We start from the raw sequence: 16,370 nt of genomic DNA, 5'->3' as shown, positions 1-16,370 counted from the left end.
TTTTAGTAGATCTTTCTAATCTGATAAATTTATTTCAGAATCGTTTCTCCTTTAGCCTTTCAGCTTATGAGAAGAAAATATATGTCATAGTCCCCCTTTGGTTGCCAACTTTTGTGCTAGCCATTTGTGCATAGCAGCTAGCATATCTGAATATCAGAGCTTTTTGGACAGCTGCCCTCTGTGGTTGATGAAAGCCTTGAAAAGATTAAGACCTTTTCCACAGCAGACATTAGGCGATAGCTTTTCAAAGCAGGAAAAGTAATTGAAAACATTAAAAAAAAAAAAAAAAAAACTATCCGGCTGAGCTAATCTGAGGAGTTTTTGCTGGCTCACTACAAGCCCAACTAGCTTAATTTGTTTTGCCTGTGCTTTTCTAAGTGTCATAGAAAAAGGGAGTAGGCCTAAACATGCCGATGTAAAATTAAAATTCTTTAAAAGGAGGCTGTAGTAACATGCTAAAATTATCCCTGTTGTGGTTTGTCAGGCTTATCTGCCAGATAGGCTACTTATTATTCTGTTTTAGCTTCTCCAAATAAGCTAGTGTTAGGTTAATTATATTTGTGTGCATCCAACTTAGGCTATTATTTGACTTTCCCATAAACTGTCAATATTAAGGACTTTCTTGAGAACTTGATAATGATGATAATATAAACTCATCTAGCCTACACTTCTTAGGCTATAATTTTAAAACATGTTGGGAGATTAGCCTACATGGAAATACAATTTCAAACTTTTTAAAAACTGGGTTGTGGGCCTATAACATTCTCAGATATTGCAGTGACCGCAGTAAGCTGAGCATCTTTTGGGAAAGTTTTATTCAGCAACAGAATTCATTTTGTCGTAGTAACATGGATGATGATGGATCAATTGGCGTTCACTGGTCAATGGCAGTCAAAAAAAATGAAAAAGTACAAAGACAGACTGCACACTTAATTGCCCAGATAAGTGTTGAGGTAATGTGTAAAATACTATTCAGATGGATGGGCAGAGTACAATCATTCATACATAAATTATGTACAGAGAGGTACATGGACACTCCGACACTTTTTTTTAAATGCACAGTATGACACGTGGCTTTAACTGCAAAAGAGGAGGATAAATTTAAGACATAAAACAACAGAATACAGGAATCAGGAAGCACCCTGATTCATCAATGATGCTTCAGTTTCTGGATGTAATTAAATAAATTATTCTGCTTTATATCCAGAGAGGCAGAGGATGGAGACGTAAACCAGGAAGGACTCTGGCGTACTTGGCATCTCTTGTCTGCAGCTTCAGAGGCTCTGCGACATCTTCAGCAGGTCCATTTTCACAATAAAGCAAATGTACTGTTGGTATGAATCTACAGTATTAAGACAAGAGAAAAACAAAGGCAGATACAAATGGGAGCATAAGGTCATTTGGCAATGAACATAAAAAGCACTTGAATGTGGCTTAATCATTCTCTAACTTCATGACCGATGAGATTTGACAGATGATAAACGAGAAAAGAGGCCAACCGCACGTCTGTTCAGTCACTAAAGTTCACATGTGTTTCGGAAAAATCTTCTTTTACCATGAAACCGAACATGTGTGGGTATTATACACAAAACTCTGCCAGGCCCCCCCAGCTGACGGACAGACGGGCTGATAAAAGTGTTTAGGAAAAAAGTGCATCATATTTTGTCAAATACTGAGAAAGAGCTGAACATTAAAAACAACACTCTTATAATAAACATCTGAAATATCTTTTTTTTTTCTCACTAGTGCAACAACAGACTGAATGAAATAAAAGAGAAAACATTATTAACCTGCAGGCAATCAAAGCTCTTTAAACACCGAATAATTTTCTCGTCACAGTAGCAGAACAGTTAAGAAGGCAACTTAATGATTGATGCTTGAACACAAACATGCCAACATTATACACACCGCTCTTTTTTTATAGAAATAAATAGCTGAGTTATCAACTCTATCCTCTTCTTAAATAATTTCCATCTCTATATGACTCTGATGCACATTTAATATAAAGTATCTAATACACAACTGCAATTTCAACACTACTGTTATACATAATATAGTTCTCTATGTTTATCGTTCATTCAACTTTGGAGAGAAAATGCTTACTGGTTCAACACCTGTAAACTCCACTGCTTCCACTCAGAAGTATGACCTTATAATATTATATCACATCAAATGTTCCTCCTTTTTTTTCTTGTTTTTTTTTTGTCATATATATTTTTTTAACAAACATTATATACAGAATAGCTCATAGCGAAGGCAGGATTGTCTAAAACTTAAAATCGACAAGTGCTTTGTGTTTTTCCCTATTAAGTCAGCAACCTTTGACACCTTTCCTTCCAAACATCCGAGCAGACAACCAGTACCAGTGTAGGAGAATAATAATAATAATGATAATATGCAGTACTGGAAGAACATGAAGAAATGGACATCCACATTATGACTTGGAACATCACCACTACAATATGCAGCTAAACAGGTCCCCAGAAACCACTTTGACTGTGAAGCAGAGAGCAAAAACAGCAAATTCCTCATCTATGTGTTTGTGAAATCTTAAAGGGCTATCATGACAGACGCCTTTTTCCAGGAGATGTCACCTTGCTCTGTTGCTCATGAATTTTAAGATAATGTATAGTAGACAGAGAACTTGTTGATGTGTGACATATAAGGGTATCCAGGTTAAAGTGAACAACTTGTTTAGCGCGCTGCTGTAAACCTTTGGCAGGGACCGATGATCACAAGATGTTGTGCCTGATGTGTGGATCATTTATCAACCTGTTAAAATACACAGTGCAAAGTGAATGTAAGCATCTATAAGGGGGGTTTTGTGATTTAGTATTGCACTTTTATAATGTTCAGGGAACTTTAAAGAGACTGTTTTAAGACAAACAAAGCAGCAACTGCATCAAATCCTGATTTTTGGTCCCTATATATAGCTTCAACAATTCTGGATCATTTCACTCTCTAAATAGTCTTTTCTTTAGACCCTTGAGGTCTTGTAAACACATATTCCAAAATGTTCAAACTACATGCCACCTGCTTTATTGTCGGTTTCTGTGCGGTAGATTTGTGTCCAAGCCCGTACAGCTTTATGGACATCTAGAGGGCTATCTTCTTAGACCTGACCAATCTCCTTCAGAGCCGCAGAAGAACCTGAACAACTCTATTCACAGGCTTAGTCATTATTATTATTATTATTAAATATTGTTTAACGTTGGATCTTATCTCTTCGTTCTCTGCAGCACAGAGGAAGTATCACTGCTGTAAGTATTGCTACTCATACCTCTTGAGAAAAACCTACTTGTAGCCATAAATTGCACCAAATTAACGTTTTAATTCTAAGGAAATGCAGAAGACCTGATCCTTTAGAACGAGCTCTGCAAAACAGTAAAGGTGACTGCAGAGTACAGTAAAATGTTTAAGTGCTTGTGGAAAACCAGCAGAGGGAGCCAGAGGACGTCAGCTGAAAAACAGACACATCAGTTAAAAGAGGGCTTTAGCCATAATGAGCACTATTAAAAAGGAATGGCACGGTCTAGTTTGGTTATGATATGAAAGACACATGACGTATAAACACTGTGACATCCGTTTACAGCTGGAGACCATGCTGCAACTTTCTAATGTTCAGTACAAGCTGCTTAAATAAAATGACAATAGGTTAATTTGAATGTAAAAAAAAAAAAAGATTGAAACACCTGCCTGACATGGTCCCTCTCCCCTCATTAATGGCACATTGGAGAAAACGCTCACTGGAATGAGGACAGACACAAATGGCACCAGTTTATGTAGAAATGCGTTATGGATCATCCTCCAATCCTTCCTCTCAGTAAGAAACTATCAGATACTGCATCCTGTTCTCGAAGATGAACAAATGTAAAGATACTACAACCATGGAAAAAGTCTGAGTCTGTGTTGACATGTGGAAGGAGGAAGGGGGTAGAAGGGGCTAAATGCATATCTGCCATGCTGTGGCTAGAAGACTGTAAAGGTCTGTTTGTTACAGAGAGCTCTGTCCTCGCTCTCTCCACTCCGCCTGGAGCTTGTGCAGCATGTTTCTGTTCTGGGTGGAAGCGGTAAGTGTTGAACGATGCCCGGCATACATTAATGCAGGGCAGGCAGGTTGAAAACTGTTTATTCAAGTCTCAGCTGAAAGCATTCGCACAAACAGAAAGCTCCAGCCTCGAGACTCTTAACCTTGTACTTCTGTTGGAAATTGTATATGCTTTAAAAAGTGCTCCCGCCCACCAGCTACTGGTGTTGCAGGTAGCCTCGAGTAAATGTTAAGCATAATGGAGACGCAGACAGTTAAATACTGTGCTGTCACCTGGCTTCAGGCGCTTCAACAGAGAGATCTGGCTTTGTGCAGCGACATTTTCCATTTTAAGGTGAAAGCAAAAGAGACGGAGAGAGAGGAACCAGACAGCTTTGTCAGATTTTTTAAGCCTGTGGAGTTAAGAACAGGCCCTTCATGAAATAGATAGTACCATGGTTAGTCCAAACACTAACCTCCTGATTGGGTCGTCAATCTTAGCCAACATGTAGGAGATATTGACTCTCCATTAAGGGAAAATTGAAAGAGTTTTTCCAGTGTGAAGTTTGCACACCGTCCTGGTCTTGGTTCTTCATGGCGTTCTTCTGTCGGTGCTGCAGACGTATTCATCCACATGGGGTGGGCTCAAAAACAGCTGGGTCTTTTTGATTGACAGGAGCCAAGCTGGCGTCTCTCCAAGATAAAGGTGTTAGCAGAGACTGTCTGCTTTCACATGAAGGATTTTGGAGAAGCCGGGTCTCTTCTTCAGAGCCTGAAAGCAAGAAGTGAAAAAAAGTAAGGAAGTCTCTTTTTCTCTTAGTGAACATCAGACTGATTTTTTTTTTTTTACATTTGCAATCACAACACTCATTTTCCCTGTCACCTTCCTTCCTTTATGTATTCTTGCATTACGAGAAAATCTGTACAGTGACTCATGTATGACAGAAAGCTATAAAAAAAACTGTCAAGGACCGAGCTGCGGCAGGTTAAGGATGACTCGTCACCTCTGCAGAACTGCCATTAAAAAAACAAATGATTTAACAAGAAAGGGGAGTCTTGGCATTTCTTTTCACAGCAAATATAAAGAAGGGAGGGATAAAAATAAACCATAAATGTTTTGCAGCTTTTGCAAAAGTTACCTAACTGCTGTGAGCAACACCACCATCATGAGAGTAATATCCAGGAAGCACACACAGCAAACTGACTCATAAAACCAAAACATAAATAAATCCTGGGATTTTACAGCGCTTATGTGTGTGTGTGTGTGTGTGTGTGTGTGTGTGTGTGTGTGTGTGTGTGTGTGTGTGTGTGTGTGTGTGTGTGTGAGTGTGTGTGTGTGTCAGGTGGCAGAATGACCCGAAGCCTCTCACAGTGAGTTTAGCCACATAGCGTCCACAAACAGCCATCACAGAGACTCGGAGGATTGAGTCATGGTTTAAAAAGTGTGTGGTCGTGATAAAAATAGACGCTTCTTATCCTCCGAACAACTATTGGCCGAGCTGTTAGTCATGTGCATACAGTGGTGAAAAACTCCAAGGACACAATGGCTGTAAATAGAGAGTCCGACGGACAGCAGACTTATGTTAACAGAACTTACTCTTCTCTTAGCCATACTCCTTACTAAATCAACACTGTACTGATGGGATGGAGTAGTAGTTGTAGTAAATGTGTGGCACCAAAGATGGCTCTGAGGGAAGATTAATGATCAAAATCAGTAAGTTTTCTTGTCGGGAGTCTAAACGTGCAAAAAAGAACCATCGATCTGCTAATTTACAGATTTAAATGTCATCCTAATTGTGTTGTTGGATGCAAGGACATGGGCTTTGAAGGTTTCTACCTCATCCAAAACTGTAATGTGAGGGAGCGCCTTGGCTCCTTTTCTGCATGTCGTTCCCCACTCTCTGTGTCCCTCATTTCCGACTCTATCCACTGTCCTATCTCTACAATAAAGGCATAAAAAGCCCCAAAAATAAATCTTTAAAATTGTTATCTGAGAAGCTTTTTTTATGTACATAAATAAATGTTATTGAGTTTGAATTCAATTTTGAGTTCTGTTATTGTTGGCATAGTCATCGCATGTATTTATTTCGAGTGTGTTTGGGTGTACTGGTAGTCATTGGCCACTGGAGACTGTTTGTGAAATAAACAATTCTCTCCATTGTAGTGAATAAAGTGGAAGTTTAAAACTAGCTGTTGCGCTGTGTTTTCTAGTAGAAAAACTTCAGTATGCAACAGTTTTATTTTTCATTTGTTACCTGGCATGTGATGTGACGTACTGTATGTCAAACTGTTGATGTTCTATGCTAGGTGTGATGTGACACTCTGGTGTTATTACCTGCAGCTTGTTAACCATTTCGTCAAATAATTTCCTAGCTTCAGGGCTGTTGGGGTCCTCAAAGTAGTCCTCTATACCGATCTGGACCACGATGGATTTCAAGTTGCGACAAACACCTGGATCAGAGGAAGGAAGATTTAGGCAGACTTTATCTGTCAGTTGAAAATTAGAATGACCATAGTTTTATTTTATAAAATAACAGTCAATGTAACCTTTAACTGTAATGCTTTAGTAGGCTAAGTAACACCACAGTCTTGAATAGAACCTGTCTAATTTTATTAATACCTCCAATCTTTGTGTGACCACCTTTGAGTATCACACACAGCTACAATATAATCATTTAAAATGATGTGTAATGTTCATAAGAGAATATTAAACAGTAGGACTACTGTAGTCACTGCATCATTATTCAAACTCACTGTTGAAGTGGAGCAGGGCTTTTGGGGTGACCGGTGTGGAGGTGAGAACCAGCATCTCCAGTCCCTTCAGTCCCTCTCGGCAAACCTCTGCTGCCACCTCCTGGTTGATCTCGCTCACGTGATCCAACTCCAGCACCTGCAGACGCATGCAATTCCTCGCTAGTGGGATGAGGAGGAGATGCAGAGATGGGGAAGATTCATTCGTGAGAGTCAAGATAACACAACATAAAGAACTGTGCCATCCCAGTTTATGTCCCAAGAAGAAAATTATTTTTTCCATCATTTTACCACGTGACATTCTGCCCGTGCAGTCATTATTAAGTACTTCACAAATTAAGTACTGCACAAATATCTTGAATGATGAACTTCTGTTTTTTTTCGCTCAATCACTAAAATGAATCTACAAACATTTGTTAGCAGTAATCTTTACCTAAAGAGGCCAGCCCCTGAATGCCACATCCAGCCCCGCCCACACCTAGAGCTCTGAGGTGTGGCCAACATCTTCCAATAGTCTGCAAGCATCGGTTACTGAAACGAGCGGGCTGTTGGCTGAAGGACAAAAAAAAGAAGTAAATTCATTAATTTAAGAAAGCCTAACCTTGATTTGACAACAGATAGCCTTATTGTGAATTCATCAGAAGTTAGAGAGGTACAGTAAATGTCTAGTACCATGGGTGTAGTGGCGCCACCTGTAGGGAGATGATGTCTCTGCAACCTGCACCGAGGGCCCAGATCACCTCCTGGCCGACTGGATCTGTGGCACTCCTTGAACACAATATTATGTTTAGATAACATACAGACACTGTATGTCTACAGCATACAGCTTAGCGTCTTGTTGACTCTTTAGAGCACCGTATTTATATTTATATATTTGTAAGGAGAGACGGGTGGACTGGTTTACCTGTAGGTAACAGCCTGTAAAGCTCGGCAGTAACAGCTGGCCAGCCAGAGAGAGCGATCAGTCAGCAGGTTGGGGCAGTGAGAAATCTTCAGAATCAGAAGGTTACTTCCTGTGGCCTTTAACAACGCCTCCAGACCTTCCTCCAGACAACCACTTAGACGGAAAGTGAAGAGAGATCAGCAGACAGTCAGAGCAGAGGAAGTAACTCTCTCTCTCAACTCAGCTGTATTTATAGAGCAGCTTTGCATACCTTTCATATAGTTTTGCTGGACTAACAAAGGCAACAACAAAGCCATATACAAATAAACAAATAAAATATATAATCAGTATGAAAGTAAATTCCCAAAAATAGTTTGGAAAAACAAAAATTATGATTCATTAAAGAAGGCTGTCAATTCTGTGTCTCAATGTTTCTTTATCTCTTAAAAGAAAGCTATGCAGGAAGCAGAACATCTATGCATTTGCAGTATAAACTAAAAGCAACCTTCAGCTGCACATAAAAAGCTAAACTTTTATTTCCACTTGTCATGTATCAGGAACTAACAATGGTTTAATGGTAATCAAATGGCACAGTGTTGTGCAAATATGTTTCTCTTGTCTACGTCCTCTCATCACTCACTCTCTGAGGAGTCGTTTAGGCTGTAGCTCAGTTTAAGAGTTTGCATCACATGGAGATCATAAAGCGTCACTGATACTCCATGCAGTGGTAGTACATTCAGTAATTATTTTTGTCTGTCTCTGCATGTGTGTCTTACCGTGTGCTTTTAAGGTAGTCCTCTTTTGTTTCCTTCTTGCCTCGCTGTCTTGGTTTGAGGTTTTGCAGGATGAGCGAGTGTGTCTGAGTGCACCACTGAGCCAATATGCTCAGGAACTAAAGGCAAAAAAAAAAAAAATCAAATCAGTGAAACCCATATTAAATCAGAGCAAAAGATAATGCTCCGGCATGCAGTCTCTGAATATTGACCTTGGAGGAAATGCGAGCGTTCTCCAGCAGCACTCTGGTCCACACAGCAGGGTGTCGAGCCACAAACTTCCAGTCTCTGCAGACCTCAGCGGCTCTCAGCAGGGTTTTAGTGTCCAGGTATGTGAAGATACAGAAGAGAGCCGCACGCATCTTCAGGATCTCCGGACTGATCACCTCGTTGGATTTGGACGGGCTCTTTTCATGGCGACATGGCTTGTAGACACCATCAGGCCGTCCTGAAGGAAGAAGAGAAAAAAAAACAGTCTTTAACCCTTTAATCAAAGGGATCATTTTTAATAATCGTGATTGGTTTAAACTTCAAAGCTTATCATGGCAAGTTCTATCTTAAAATCCCAATTGCAGTTCAGACAAAGTTACAACATACATACAACATGTTATATATTCTCCTCTTCGGCCTGCTGCAGTGGTCTTACTAGCATGCATCAGAAAAAAAAAAGTGCATTCTCCATATTTTGCAGAATGCAGCAGCTTCTTAGAAGTCAGACTCAACAAAAATAAGAAAAGTGAACATATAAAAATCACTCTTCTATTAAATTCCTAAACTGGATTCCTAAGTGCTTCAGTCTAGAGTTGAGGGTCTTACTTAATACTTTTGGAATTTCATTGCATCTCAACAGATTATATCTCTGAGTAACTTTCTCATTCATCATGCTGCAATTATTCTGAGGTCCTCAGACAGGAATGTGAGGTCCCTGAGTGTTTTTCTTGGTATTTGATTTGATTGCCACTGTATGCTTGATTTGTCTTTTTAAGTTGTGTAAAGCATTTAGTCTTTTTTTTTTTTTTTTTTTTTTAAGATTTTCAAGAGTTTTTTTCAATATTTTTTTTTTAGACTTTTTTCAATAAAATTTTGAAATCTTTAATTGATAGGGCAGTGGATAGAGTCAGAAACCGGGGAGAGAGCGAGAGAGAGAGAGTGGGGAATGACATGCGGGAAAGGAGCCACAGGTCAGATTTGAACCTGGGCCGCCCACTACAGCCTCTGCACATAGGGCGTTCACACTAACCACAAGGCTACCGGTAAATCATTTTATTTCTGTTATCAAATACATTGACTAAAAAAGCACCACTGGAGACATGTTACATTTTCTATCACATGGTGGCGCCAACCTTCAGCAAGACACTAAAATAGATTACGAGTTTTTTTCCCCTTATGTTCATCTTTTTATTCTCTCTATAGAAATCTATTAGCTGGTACTGTGTGTCCAATCCAAGCCTGTCTTCTAGCTCACACAGAGATTGCTCCTACATGACTCATTACATGTTTGGCCTTCGAAGGAGTCTGCTTGAAACCATCAGGGCTATGAACCAGAACGTACACTCTTGCCCTCTCTTTCTTTTTCCTTCTCTCTCTCTCTCTCTTTCACACGCACCGTCTACACTCAAAACTGCCAAATGAACTAAAAAAAACAAAAAAAAACTGAGCTGTGTGTTATATGCTGAGAAAATACAAGTGAGCTTGTAGATATACAGTGTACCATCTGATGAAAGCTGGCAGAGACTCTCTCCCAATAAGGAGAACTACGTCAGAGCAGCAGCATGCCAAGAACATGTTGAGTGTTACGTGAGAGATATCTCTGAGTTAATGGGGCAGTCAGAGCAGTTTGTACACATTTGTCACACGGCTCTGGCCCAGTTTTACTCCCTCACTTGACGGCCTCAGTCCACCTGTTTTATAGTAGAAACCCGACAGCAGGAGGAGAGAGATGGGGGGCAGCAGCAGCAGCAGTGTGAGTTTGAGGATCTTGGCAGGGTGGGGAGGGAACAGAGAGATGTACAATCTGTGGTGGATCAGGAGAAATGTGCGGGCATGATTGACTGTCTGACTTGGCTCACTCGTAGATACAAAGGACTGAGATGCTACAACAAGCACAGCCGAGAAGACAAACTAAACAAAACAGCCCGGGCCCCTCGCAAAAATGGCTTTATACACAACATTGACGGGACATTTTGTTGACAAATGGGGCCTAGCATTGGTCACACATATCAGTATCAGGTTAAAGAACTTATAATGCATGCACTATGTATTGCTTGGTGTCATCTAGAAATGGTGCAATCACAAAGTGATGTTGCATCATTTCCGTGAACATTACTCTCACACACATGTGGCAGAGCATCACAGCCAAGCAGAGCAAGAGCTGCCAAGAATGATTGGATGTGTTAGAGTGTTGAGTTATTGGTGTAAGAAAGTAGATATCTGGCTGCCTATTCATAGTCATATATGTGCATAACTATTGCTTTTTAGCTTAGAGACGTTATATTAAAAAACTCATCTTTGTAAGAACTGCTTTTACCATTTACAGGCTTTTCTGCATCTATCACTCTCAGTGAATGCAACCCTGACTGAGTTACTACAGAGTTCAAGTCATTATTCATGAAACGTTGACATTGCTGTGTCTACACTCTTCTTAAGCAATCAGGTGAGACAGCTCCACCAACATAACAGCAACTGTTACTCACGCTGACCCAGATCCCATCAATCCCTGGTCTCGTAGGACCATTTGAGACCAAATCATGGCCCCACTGTGTCTGAGATTGAAATGAGTGTGTGTAAGCTCTAAGAATAAAACATACCTGTATTTGGACGATATCCTGCCCTGCCCTGCTGAGGATATGGAGCTGCAGACTGCTGCACTTCAGCCACAGCTCTCCTGTCCTGCTCCCACATCTCCACCTCGGACTCAGTGGTCCTGGAGCCCACGTCCGACACGTCTCCCTCCTCTCCTTCGGTGCTGTTCCTGTAAGGTCGCCGCTGCCAGTTCTGGATAGCCTGTTTACGAAGGCCCCAGTTCCTTGATCCGCCCCCGCCACATCCTGGGGAGCGTTCGTACCCCGCCTCACCCAGCCGGCACTGCATGTGGTAGTACTGAGCCTCAGGACACTCCTCCATGGGATGCATCTCCACGCTGTCACTGTCATATCCTCCAGAACCCTGTGAGACTGACTTGATCCTCCCTGAGGCTCTGCAGCAAAACAGAAAGATAGCAGATATGATGATGGTGTTATAAATGTATTAAATACAAAATGTTTTCGAGGAGTTACATGAGAAGATCCACACCCATTGTATGTCTGTTTGTTGAAAATGAGGCTAAAGCAGGTAACCTTAGCTTAGCACAGAGACTAGAAACTGAAGAGAAGAGCTAACTTGAGCTAGCTAGCTCTGACCAAACCCAGCTATTTAAAAGGCTGATCAGCATCCAGCTGAGACTCCACGAAATAGTGCAGGCAAATCCACAACCATCTTTACTCTTGTGTTTTCACTTATTCCCTTTTTTATGGATCAAACAGAATAAAAGAGGACAAAAGTGATCTTCTTTGTACATTGTTGGGGCTGGCTGCCTCCAAAGTCACACAAACACCAATCCAAAAAAGCCCTTTTATAAAGCAGAAATAATCATGTTTACAGCCTTGTAAAAAAAAAGAAGAACAAATGTTCTGAATAGTGTATGTCTTTATTGGCAAACACGTGGACACTACAGGGACTGATTTTTTCTTAATAACTCATCGGTTCTTGAGAGCTATTCACAAAAAGGGGGCGTGGCTGATATGACTGATGGTCAGGCTCGTTGTAGCCGGTCCCCGAGAGGCCTAATGCTTACCTCAGCTTCGGCTCTTTGCCTATTTCTAGCTTGAAAGTTAGTTTGAGACAGCTTTTCCAATAAGGCGAACGCCATCAAATGGGCTTCAAAACTCTGCTATAGAAACCACCTGGTGACGTCACTGAGGCTGCGTCCATGTTTATACAGTCAATGGTAGCCTCATGGTATTGTTCAGAAATATTCTTGCTCTAAATCCTCCAGTGAACCATTCCCTTGTTTTTTTTGTCTGATTATTTGTTTCTCTAGAGACATCAGTCTCTTCAGCAGAAAAAACATCTTTTTTAAGGTCCACTTAAAAAAACAGCAGTACTACATGTCTATTAAATTTGATTTAAGTTGAAGTACTTTAATAGTTGTGAATTGAATGACCCACAACAAACTGCGGCATTACAGAGAGTGTATCACAGAACTAAGGCAGCGTTTGTACATCTGTATTGCTACTGTACTTAAAAATAACCTCCCAGTTACAAATATCTGCCTCTCATAAACTAGGGCATTTTTCTTTCCTGTTCTCCGTTTCTTCCTCATCAGCTCTCCCTCCTCTTTCTCCCAAAGTAACATGAAGAGTGGAAGCGTTTGCATTCATCACGTAAAGAAATAAAAGTCTCACAGGCAGTGCTGCTGCAGGTACCATTTATCATTGCTTAGCAGGGGAAGGGATACACAGAGGATGAGATGCAGGTTATGCAGCGTGGTGTATATGAAATGAGATTATGGGAAACAAAAACAGGCCTGAGTGGTTTTTTTTAATCATCTAAACTAGGTCACGGAGAAAACTGCGACTCTGTACAGTGTAATGAACTGCTTGTAAAGCAGTAACCTACTGAACCTGCTTTAATGTTTGTCATCATTAAATCACTGACAACATGTAATTATATGATTTGATTCACATCATAGGAGAAGAGCTAATTATAAACCGTTTAGCTGATTAGTGATTCAGTGAAGAGTGAGAATGTAGAGTAGCTTGAGAGAGTAAATAAAACAACACAGTGTTTGGTAGGAGTTCCCTAAAGTGCGAGTCAGAATCAACATTTGGCTTAACATTGTTTGTCCTCATTCTTGTTCAACTGTGAACAACAATTTGCAGGTTTTCTATCGATGTAAGGCAGCACAGGAGCCTAATCAAGACCGATTTATAAATGTTAAGAGAACAATTAGCACACATTTTGAGGATATCCAGACAATTTAAAACTGCTCAAATTAATTTTGCATAAAAAATGTCTCATCTGTAAAATGTGTGATCTTTATAGAGACAAACATGAAAATAAAGAGCAGCCTGTTTGAGGTGTTTTTTTGGGGGGGAAACTGGATTGTAATTGTCAATTATTATAAATCACTCAGTCTTTTGCACACTTGAGATTATGACCTCAACAACATATTATTGTTTAAATATGTTGATCCCTGATGGAGAGCTATCAATAACTAAAAGACAGATGGCTCGAAAGGTCACAAATTTGTGCATTGCCATCTGTGATTCAACAGGGAAGGCCTGACAGGTTTTTTTGTGACGTCATGTTAGGAAACACATTCGCATGCCAACTGGATGTGACGGCGAGGTTAATCAGAGTTTGATGGCTCATCTGTGTGTCTGAACTCTCCAACAGAGACCCAGAAATAGTTCAATCACACCTCATGAGGAAACTCACTGCTGCTGCTGCTGCTATAAGAGTCTGACTAAAAACTGGGATCTATTCCATTACATGTCTCAGTTTCCCACACTGCAATGCATATGAATATCTTGATGTGGATGTCAAAGTATGGAGCAGTGTTTAAGGAGAAACAACGTACTACTCTCAGGTTTAACTTCAAGCAGGACATCTTTTATTGTGTAAGTATTTCAGGGCTGCAACTAACGATTATTTACTTATTTACTTATAAGCTAAACCCCAAGTTGATCCGGCTGCTTTTTAAGTGTCGTATTAATGTGTATGAATGGGATTAGTTACTTCTGATGGTCACTTTACATAGCAACCACTACCATCAGTGTGTGAATGTGTATGTGTGACCTGCAGTGTAAAAGCGCTTTGAGTAGTCAGAAGACTAGAAAAGCGCTATAAACCCTCAAGTCCATTTACCATCTTGTGTAAAGTGAATATTTCACTGTGTATTCTCAGCTAACCTATGACTTGCAACACAACAAAAAAATGCCATAAGTCAAACAGGGAGGGGGGGGGGGGGGGGGGGGAGTGGTACCATGACCCTTTCATCTATTTTTATTGTGTTTTCTACGGGGCTGTAACCAAACGATCAACAAAAAATGAAGAGGAATGTTTAGACCTGCTCTTTTTGTGAAGTGTCTTGAGATAACATCTGCTAGGATTTGGCGGCGCTATACAAATGAAGATTGATGATGATGATGATGATGATGATGATGATGAAAAGCACACAGGCTGGAGGCAGAGAGCTCAGGGAGGCTCTGATTTAAAGTATTTTCACATAACAGACAGAGTTTGTGTTTACTACAAATACCGCCCCCCCCCCCCCCCCCCCCCCCCAGCTTTCTATCCAAGTAAAGAACAGAGGAAAGACCTTCTCCTAACAAGTAAAGGATTCCTAATCAAACCTCATGTACTGTGGCAGTTATGAGCTGGTAAAATCTTCTCTTTCTTTCTGGGAAGTACCACCTGTACCATAAACCGCTTTACGACACGTTGGTGGTCTGGATGTATTCTGTAATGTATTATAAGTTGTGAAACCGTTTGTGCACGCTAAAGAGGAGAGAGTGTGTTAACTCACCCTGTGCTGGGGGACGACCGTCGCTCTGACACTTGGTACATGCCTCTGGTGCTCCCAGAGAGGCTGGAGTTTCTCTGGACAGACACACAAAAAAAGAAGAAGTTACTAAGTGCCCCAAAGATTCATTAAACACAAATGAAGCTCCTTTTGTGCTCCTATTATATTCATTATGTGAGATTGTGTTTTCACGAGTAAGCTCCTGAAGAGTCATATGAGACATATTAAAAAGAATACGCTCTAAACTGCAGCATGAGATTCATAGTTTTTCCAGTGTCACACTAAGTTAGCTCTGCTATAAAAATGAAATGGGTACAGAAGGCTGCTAAACGAGTCCCCCACTGAACACACAGTAAACTCAAAGAGTAAATCAAAAGCTAGTCTGCTGTGTTCTTCTCTATGCAGTACGCTTACCTATGCGGGTTTCAAAACCAGCTGTGAAAACTGACATGTTTATCAAATAATCAAGAGAGAAAACAACACAAATGATCCTCAATTCAAACACGTTTTCTGTTTTGGTTTTTAGAACGTTTTTACTGCAGTAGAGATGCGGTGGTCTAGACTGAACTTTAACACTGATGTTGAAGAGAGTATCCCTTTCAAGGTTAAATTGGTGCAAAAGCAAAGCATCAATCACAAAGATACGGTACAGTGTAATCTTTCCAATGCATTGTTTATTTAAGAAAATCATTTCTGTTATAGTAAAGTATGAACCCGTGTATGTAAATATAAATGCATGTCCACACGCTGCTATGGAGTGGATTGAAGTCCATCCATCCATCCATCCATCCAGATTCACCTTAAAATTACAAGTTTAATTATTCAGAAAATCAGGAAATCATTAAAACAAGAGTTGATCTAAAACTCTATTCATTTCATTTCATTTCAGGGTGAAGCCTTTAGGTCACAAATAGTCTTTCTGATGCCACAACAATTTCATAGAAATCTTGTCCTAACAAATCAGAGAGAGTCATTGACTTCCTCCAAAACTGCGATGTTGATATAGTTTAATATTGTGTTGTGTTGTCAGATTTTTTATCTTTGTTTTCATATATTTTTCTCTGATGTTGCCCTTGTATGTGTTAATGGATGATGGATTGGCATACTGTTTTTATACAGGTGAAATCTTTTGGCTAATAGAGATGCTCCAGCTGTATTAGGAATCATCCTCCTGGGGACAAATATATCAATGACAAACTTCCTGGAAACATTTTATGCCCTCACTCTGAAACCCCCAAACCCTTATCCTATTTTCTACTACCTAGCATATTTGATTGTATCGCTGAAAGCAGGTGAGCATTTTCTCGTGTACTCGGTTATGATTGTGCAGCCTGCTCCTCTCTCTCGCTCTCTCTCTCTCTCTGTTCGCCT

The 16,370-nt window shown here is 40.3% G+C and overlaps 1 protein-coding gene across 1 annotated transcript in view; it reads right to left on the bottom strand.

Annotated features, from left to right (window-relative positions):
• Positions 1-797: 797 nt before the first annotated feature.
• fbxo41 (F-box protein 41) overlaps positions 798-16,370 on the bottom strand; it is a 36,050-nt gene continuing 20,477 nt past the window's right edge. The window contains exons 4-13 of the mRNA XM_061058684.1: positions 15,003-15,076; positions 11,242-11,630; positions 8,647-8,882; positions 8,438-8,553; positions 7,683-7,835; positions 7,451-7,546; positions 7,212-7,330; positions 6,782-6,940; positions 6,363-6,478; positions 798-4,799 (exon numbers count right to left, since the gene is read on the bottom strand). Of these exons, the coding sequence (XP_060914667.1) occupies positions 4,737-4,799; positions 6,363-6,478; positions 6,782-6,940; positions 7,212-7,330; positions 7,451-7,546; positions 7,683-7,835; positions 8,438-8,553; positions 8,647-8,882; positions 11,242-11,630; positions 15,003-15,076 (1,521 nt within the window). The 3' untranslated portion in view covers positions 798-4,736. The remainder of the gene's footprint in view (positions 4,800-6,362; positions 6,479-6,781; positions 6,941-7,211; positions 7,331-7,450; positions 7,547-7,682; positions 7,836-8,437; positions 8,554-8,646; positions 8,883-11,241; positions 11,631-15,002; positions 15,077-16,370) is intronic.

Source organism: Labrus mixtus, chromosome 2 (assembly GCF_963584025.1).
Source record: "Labrus mixtus chromosome 2, fLabMix1.1, whole genome shotgun sequence".
In the NCBI taxonomy this organism is placed as follows: domain Eukaryota; kingdom Metazoa; phylum Chordata; class Actinopteri; order Labriformes; family Labridae; genus Labrus; species Labrus mixtus.
Note: the sequence above shows the minus strand (reverse complement) of the source record. Positions and strands in the feature narration are given on the sequence as shown.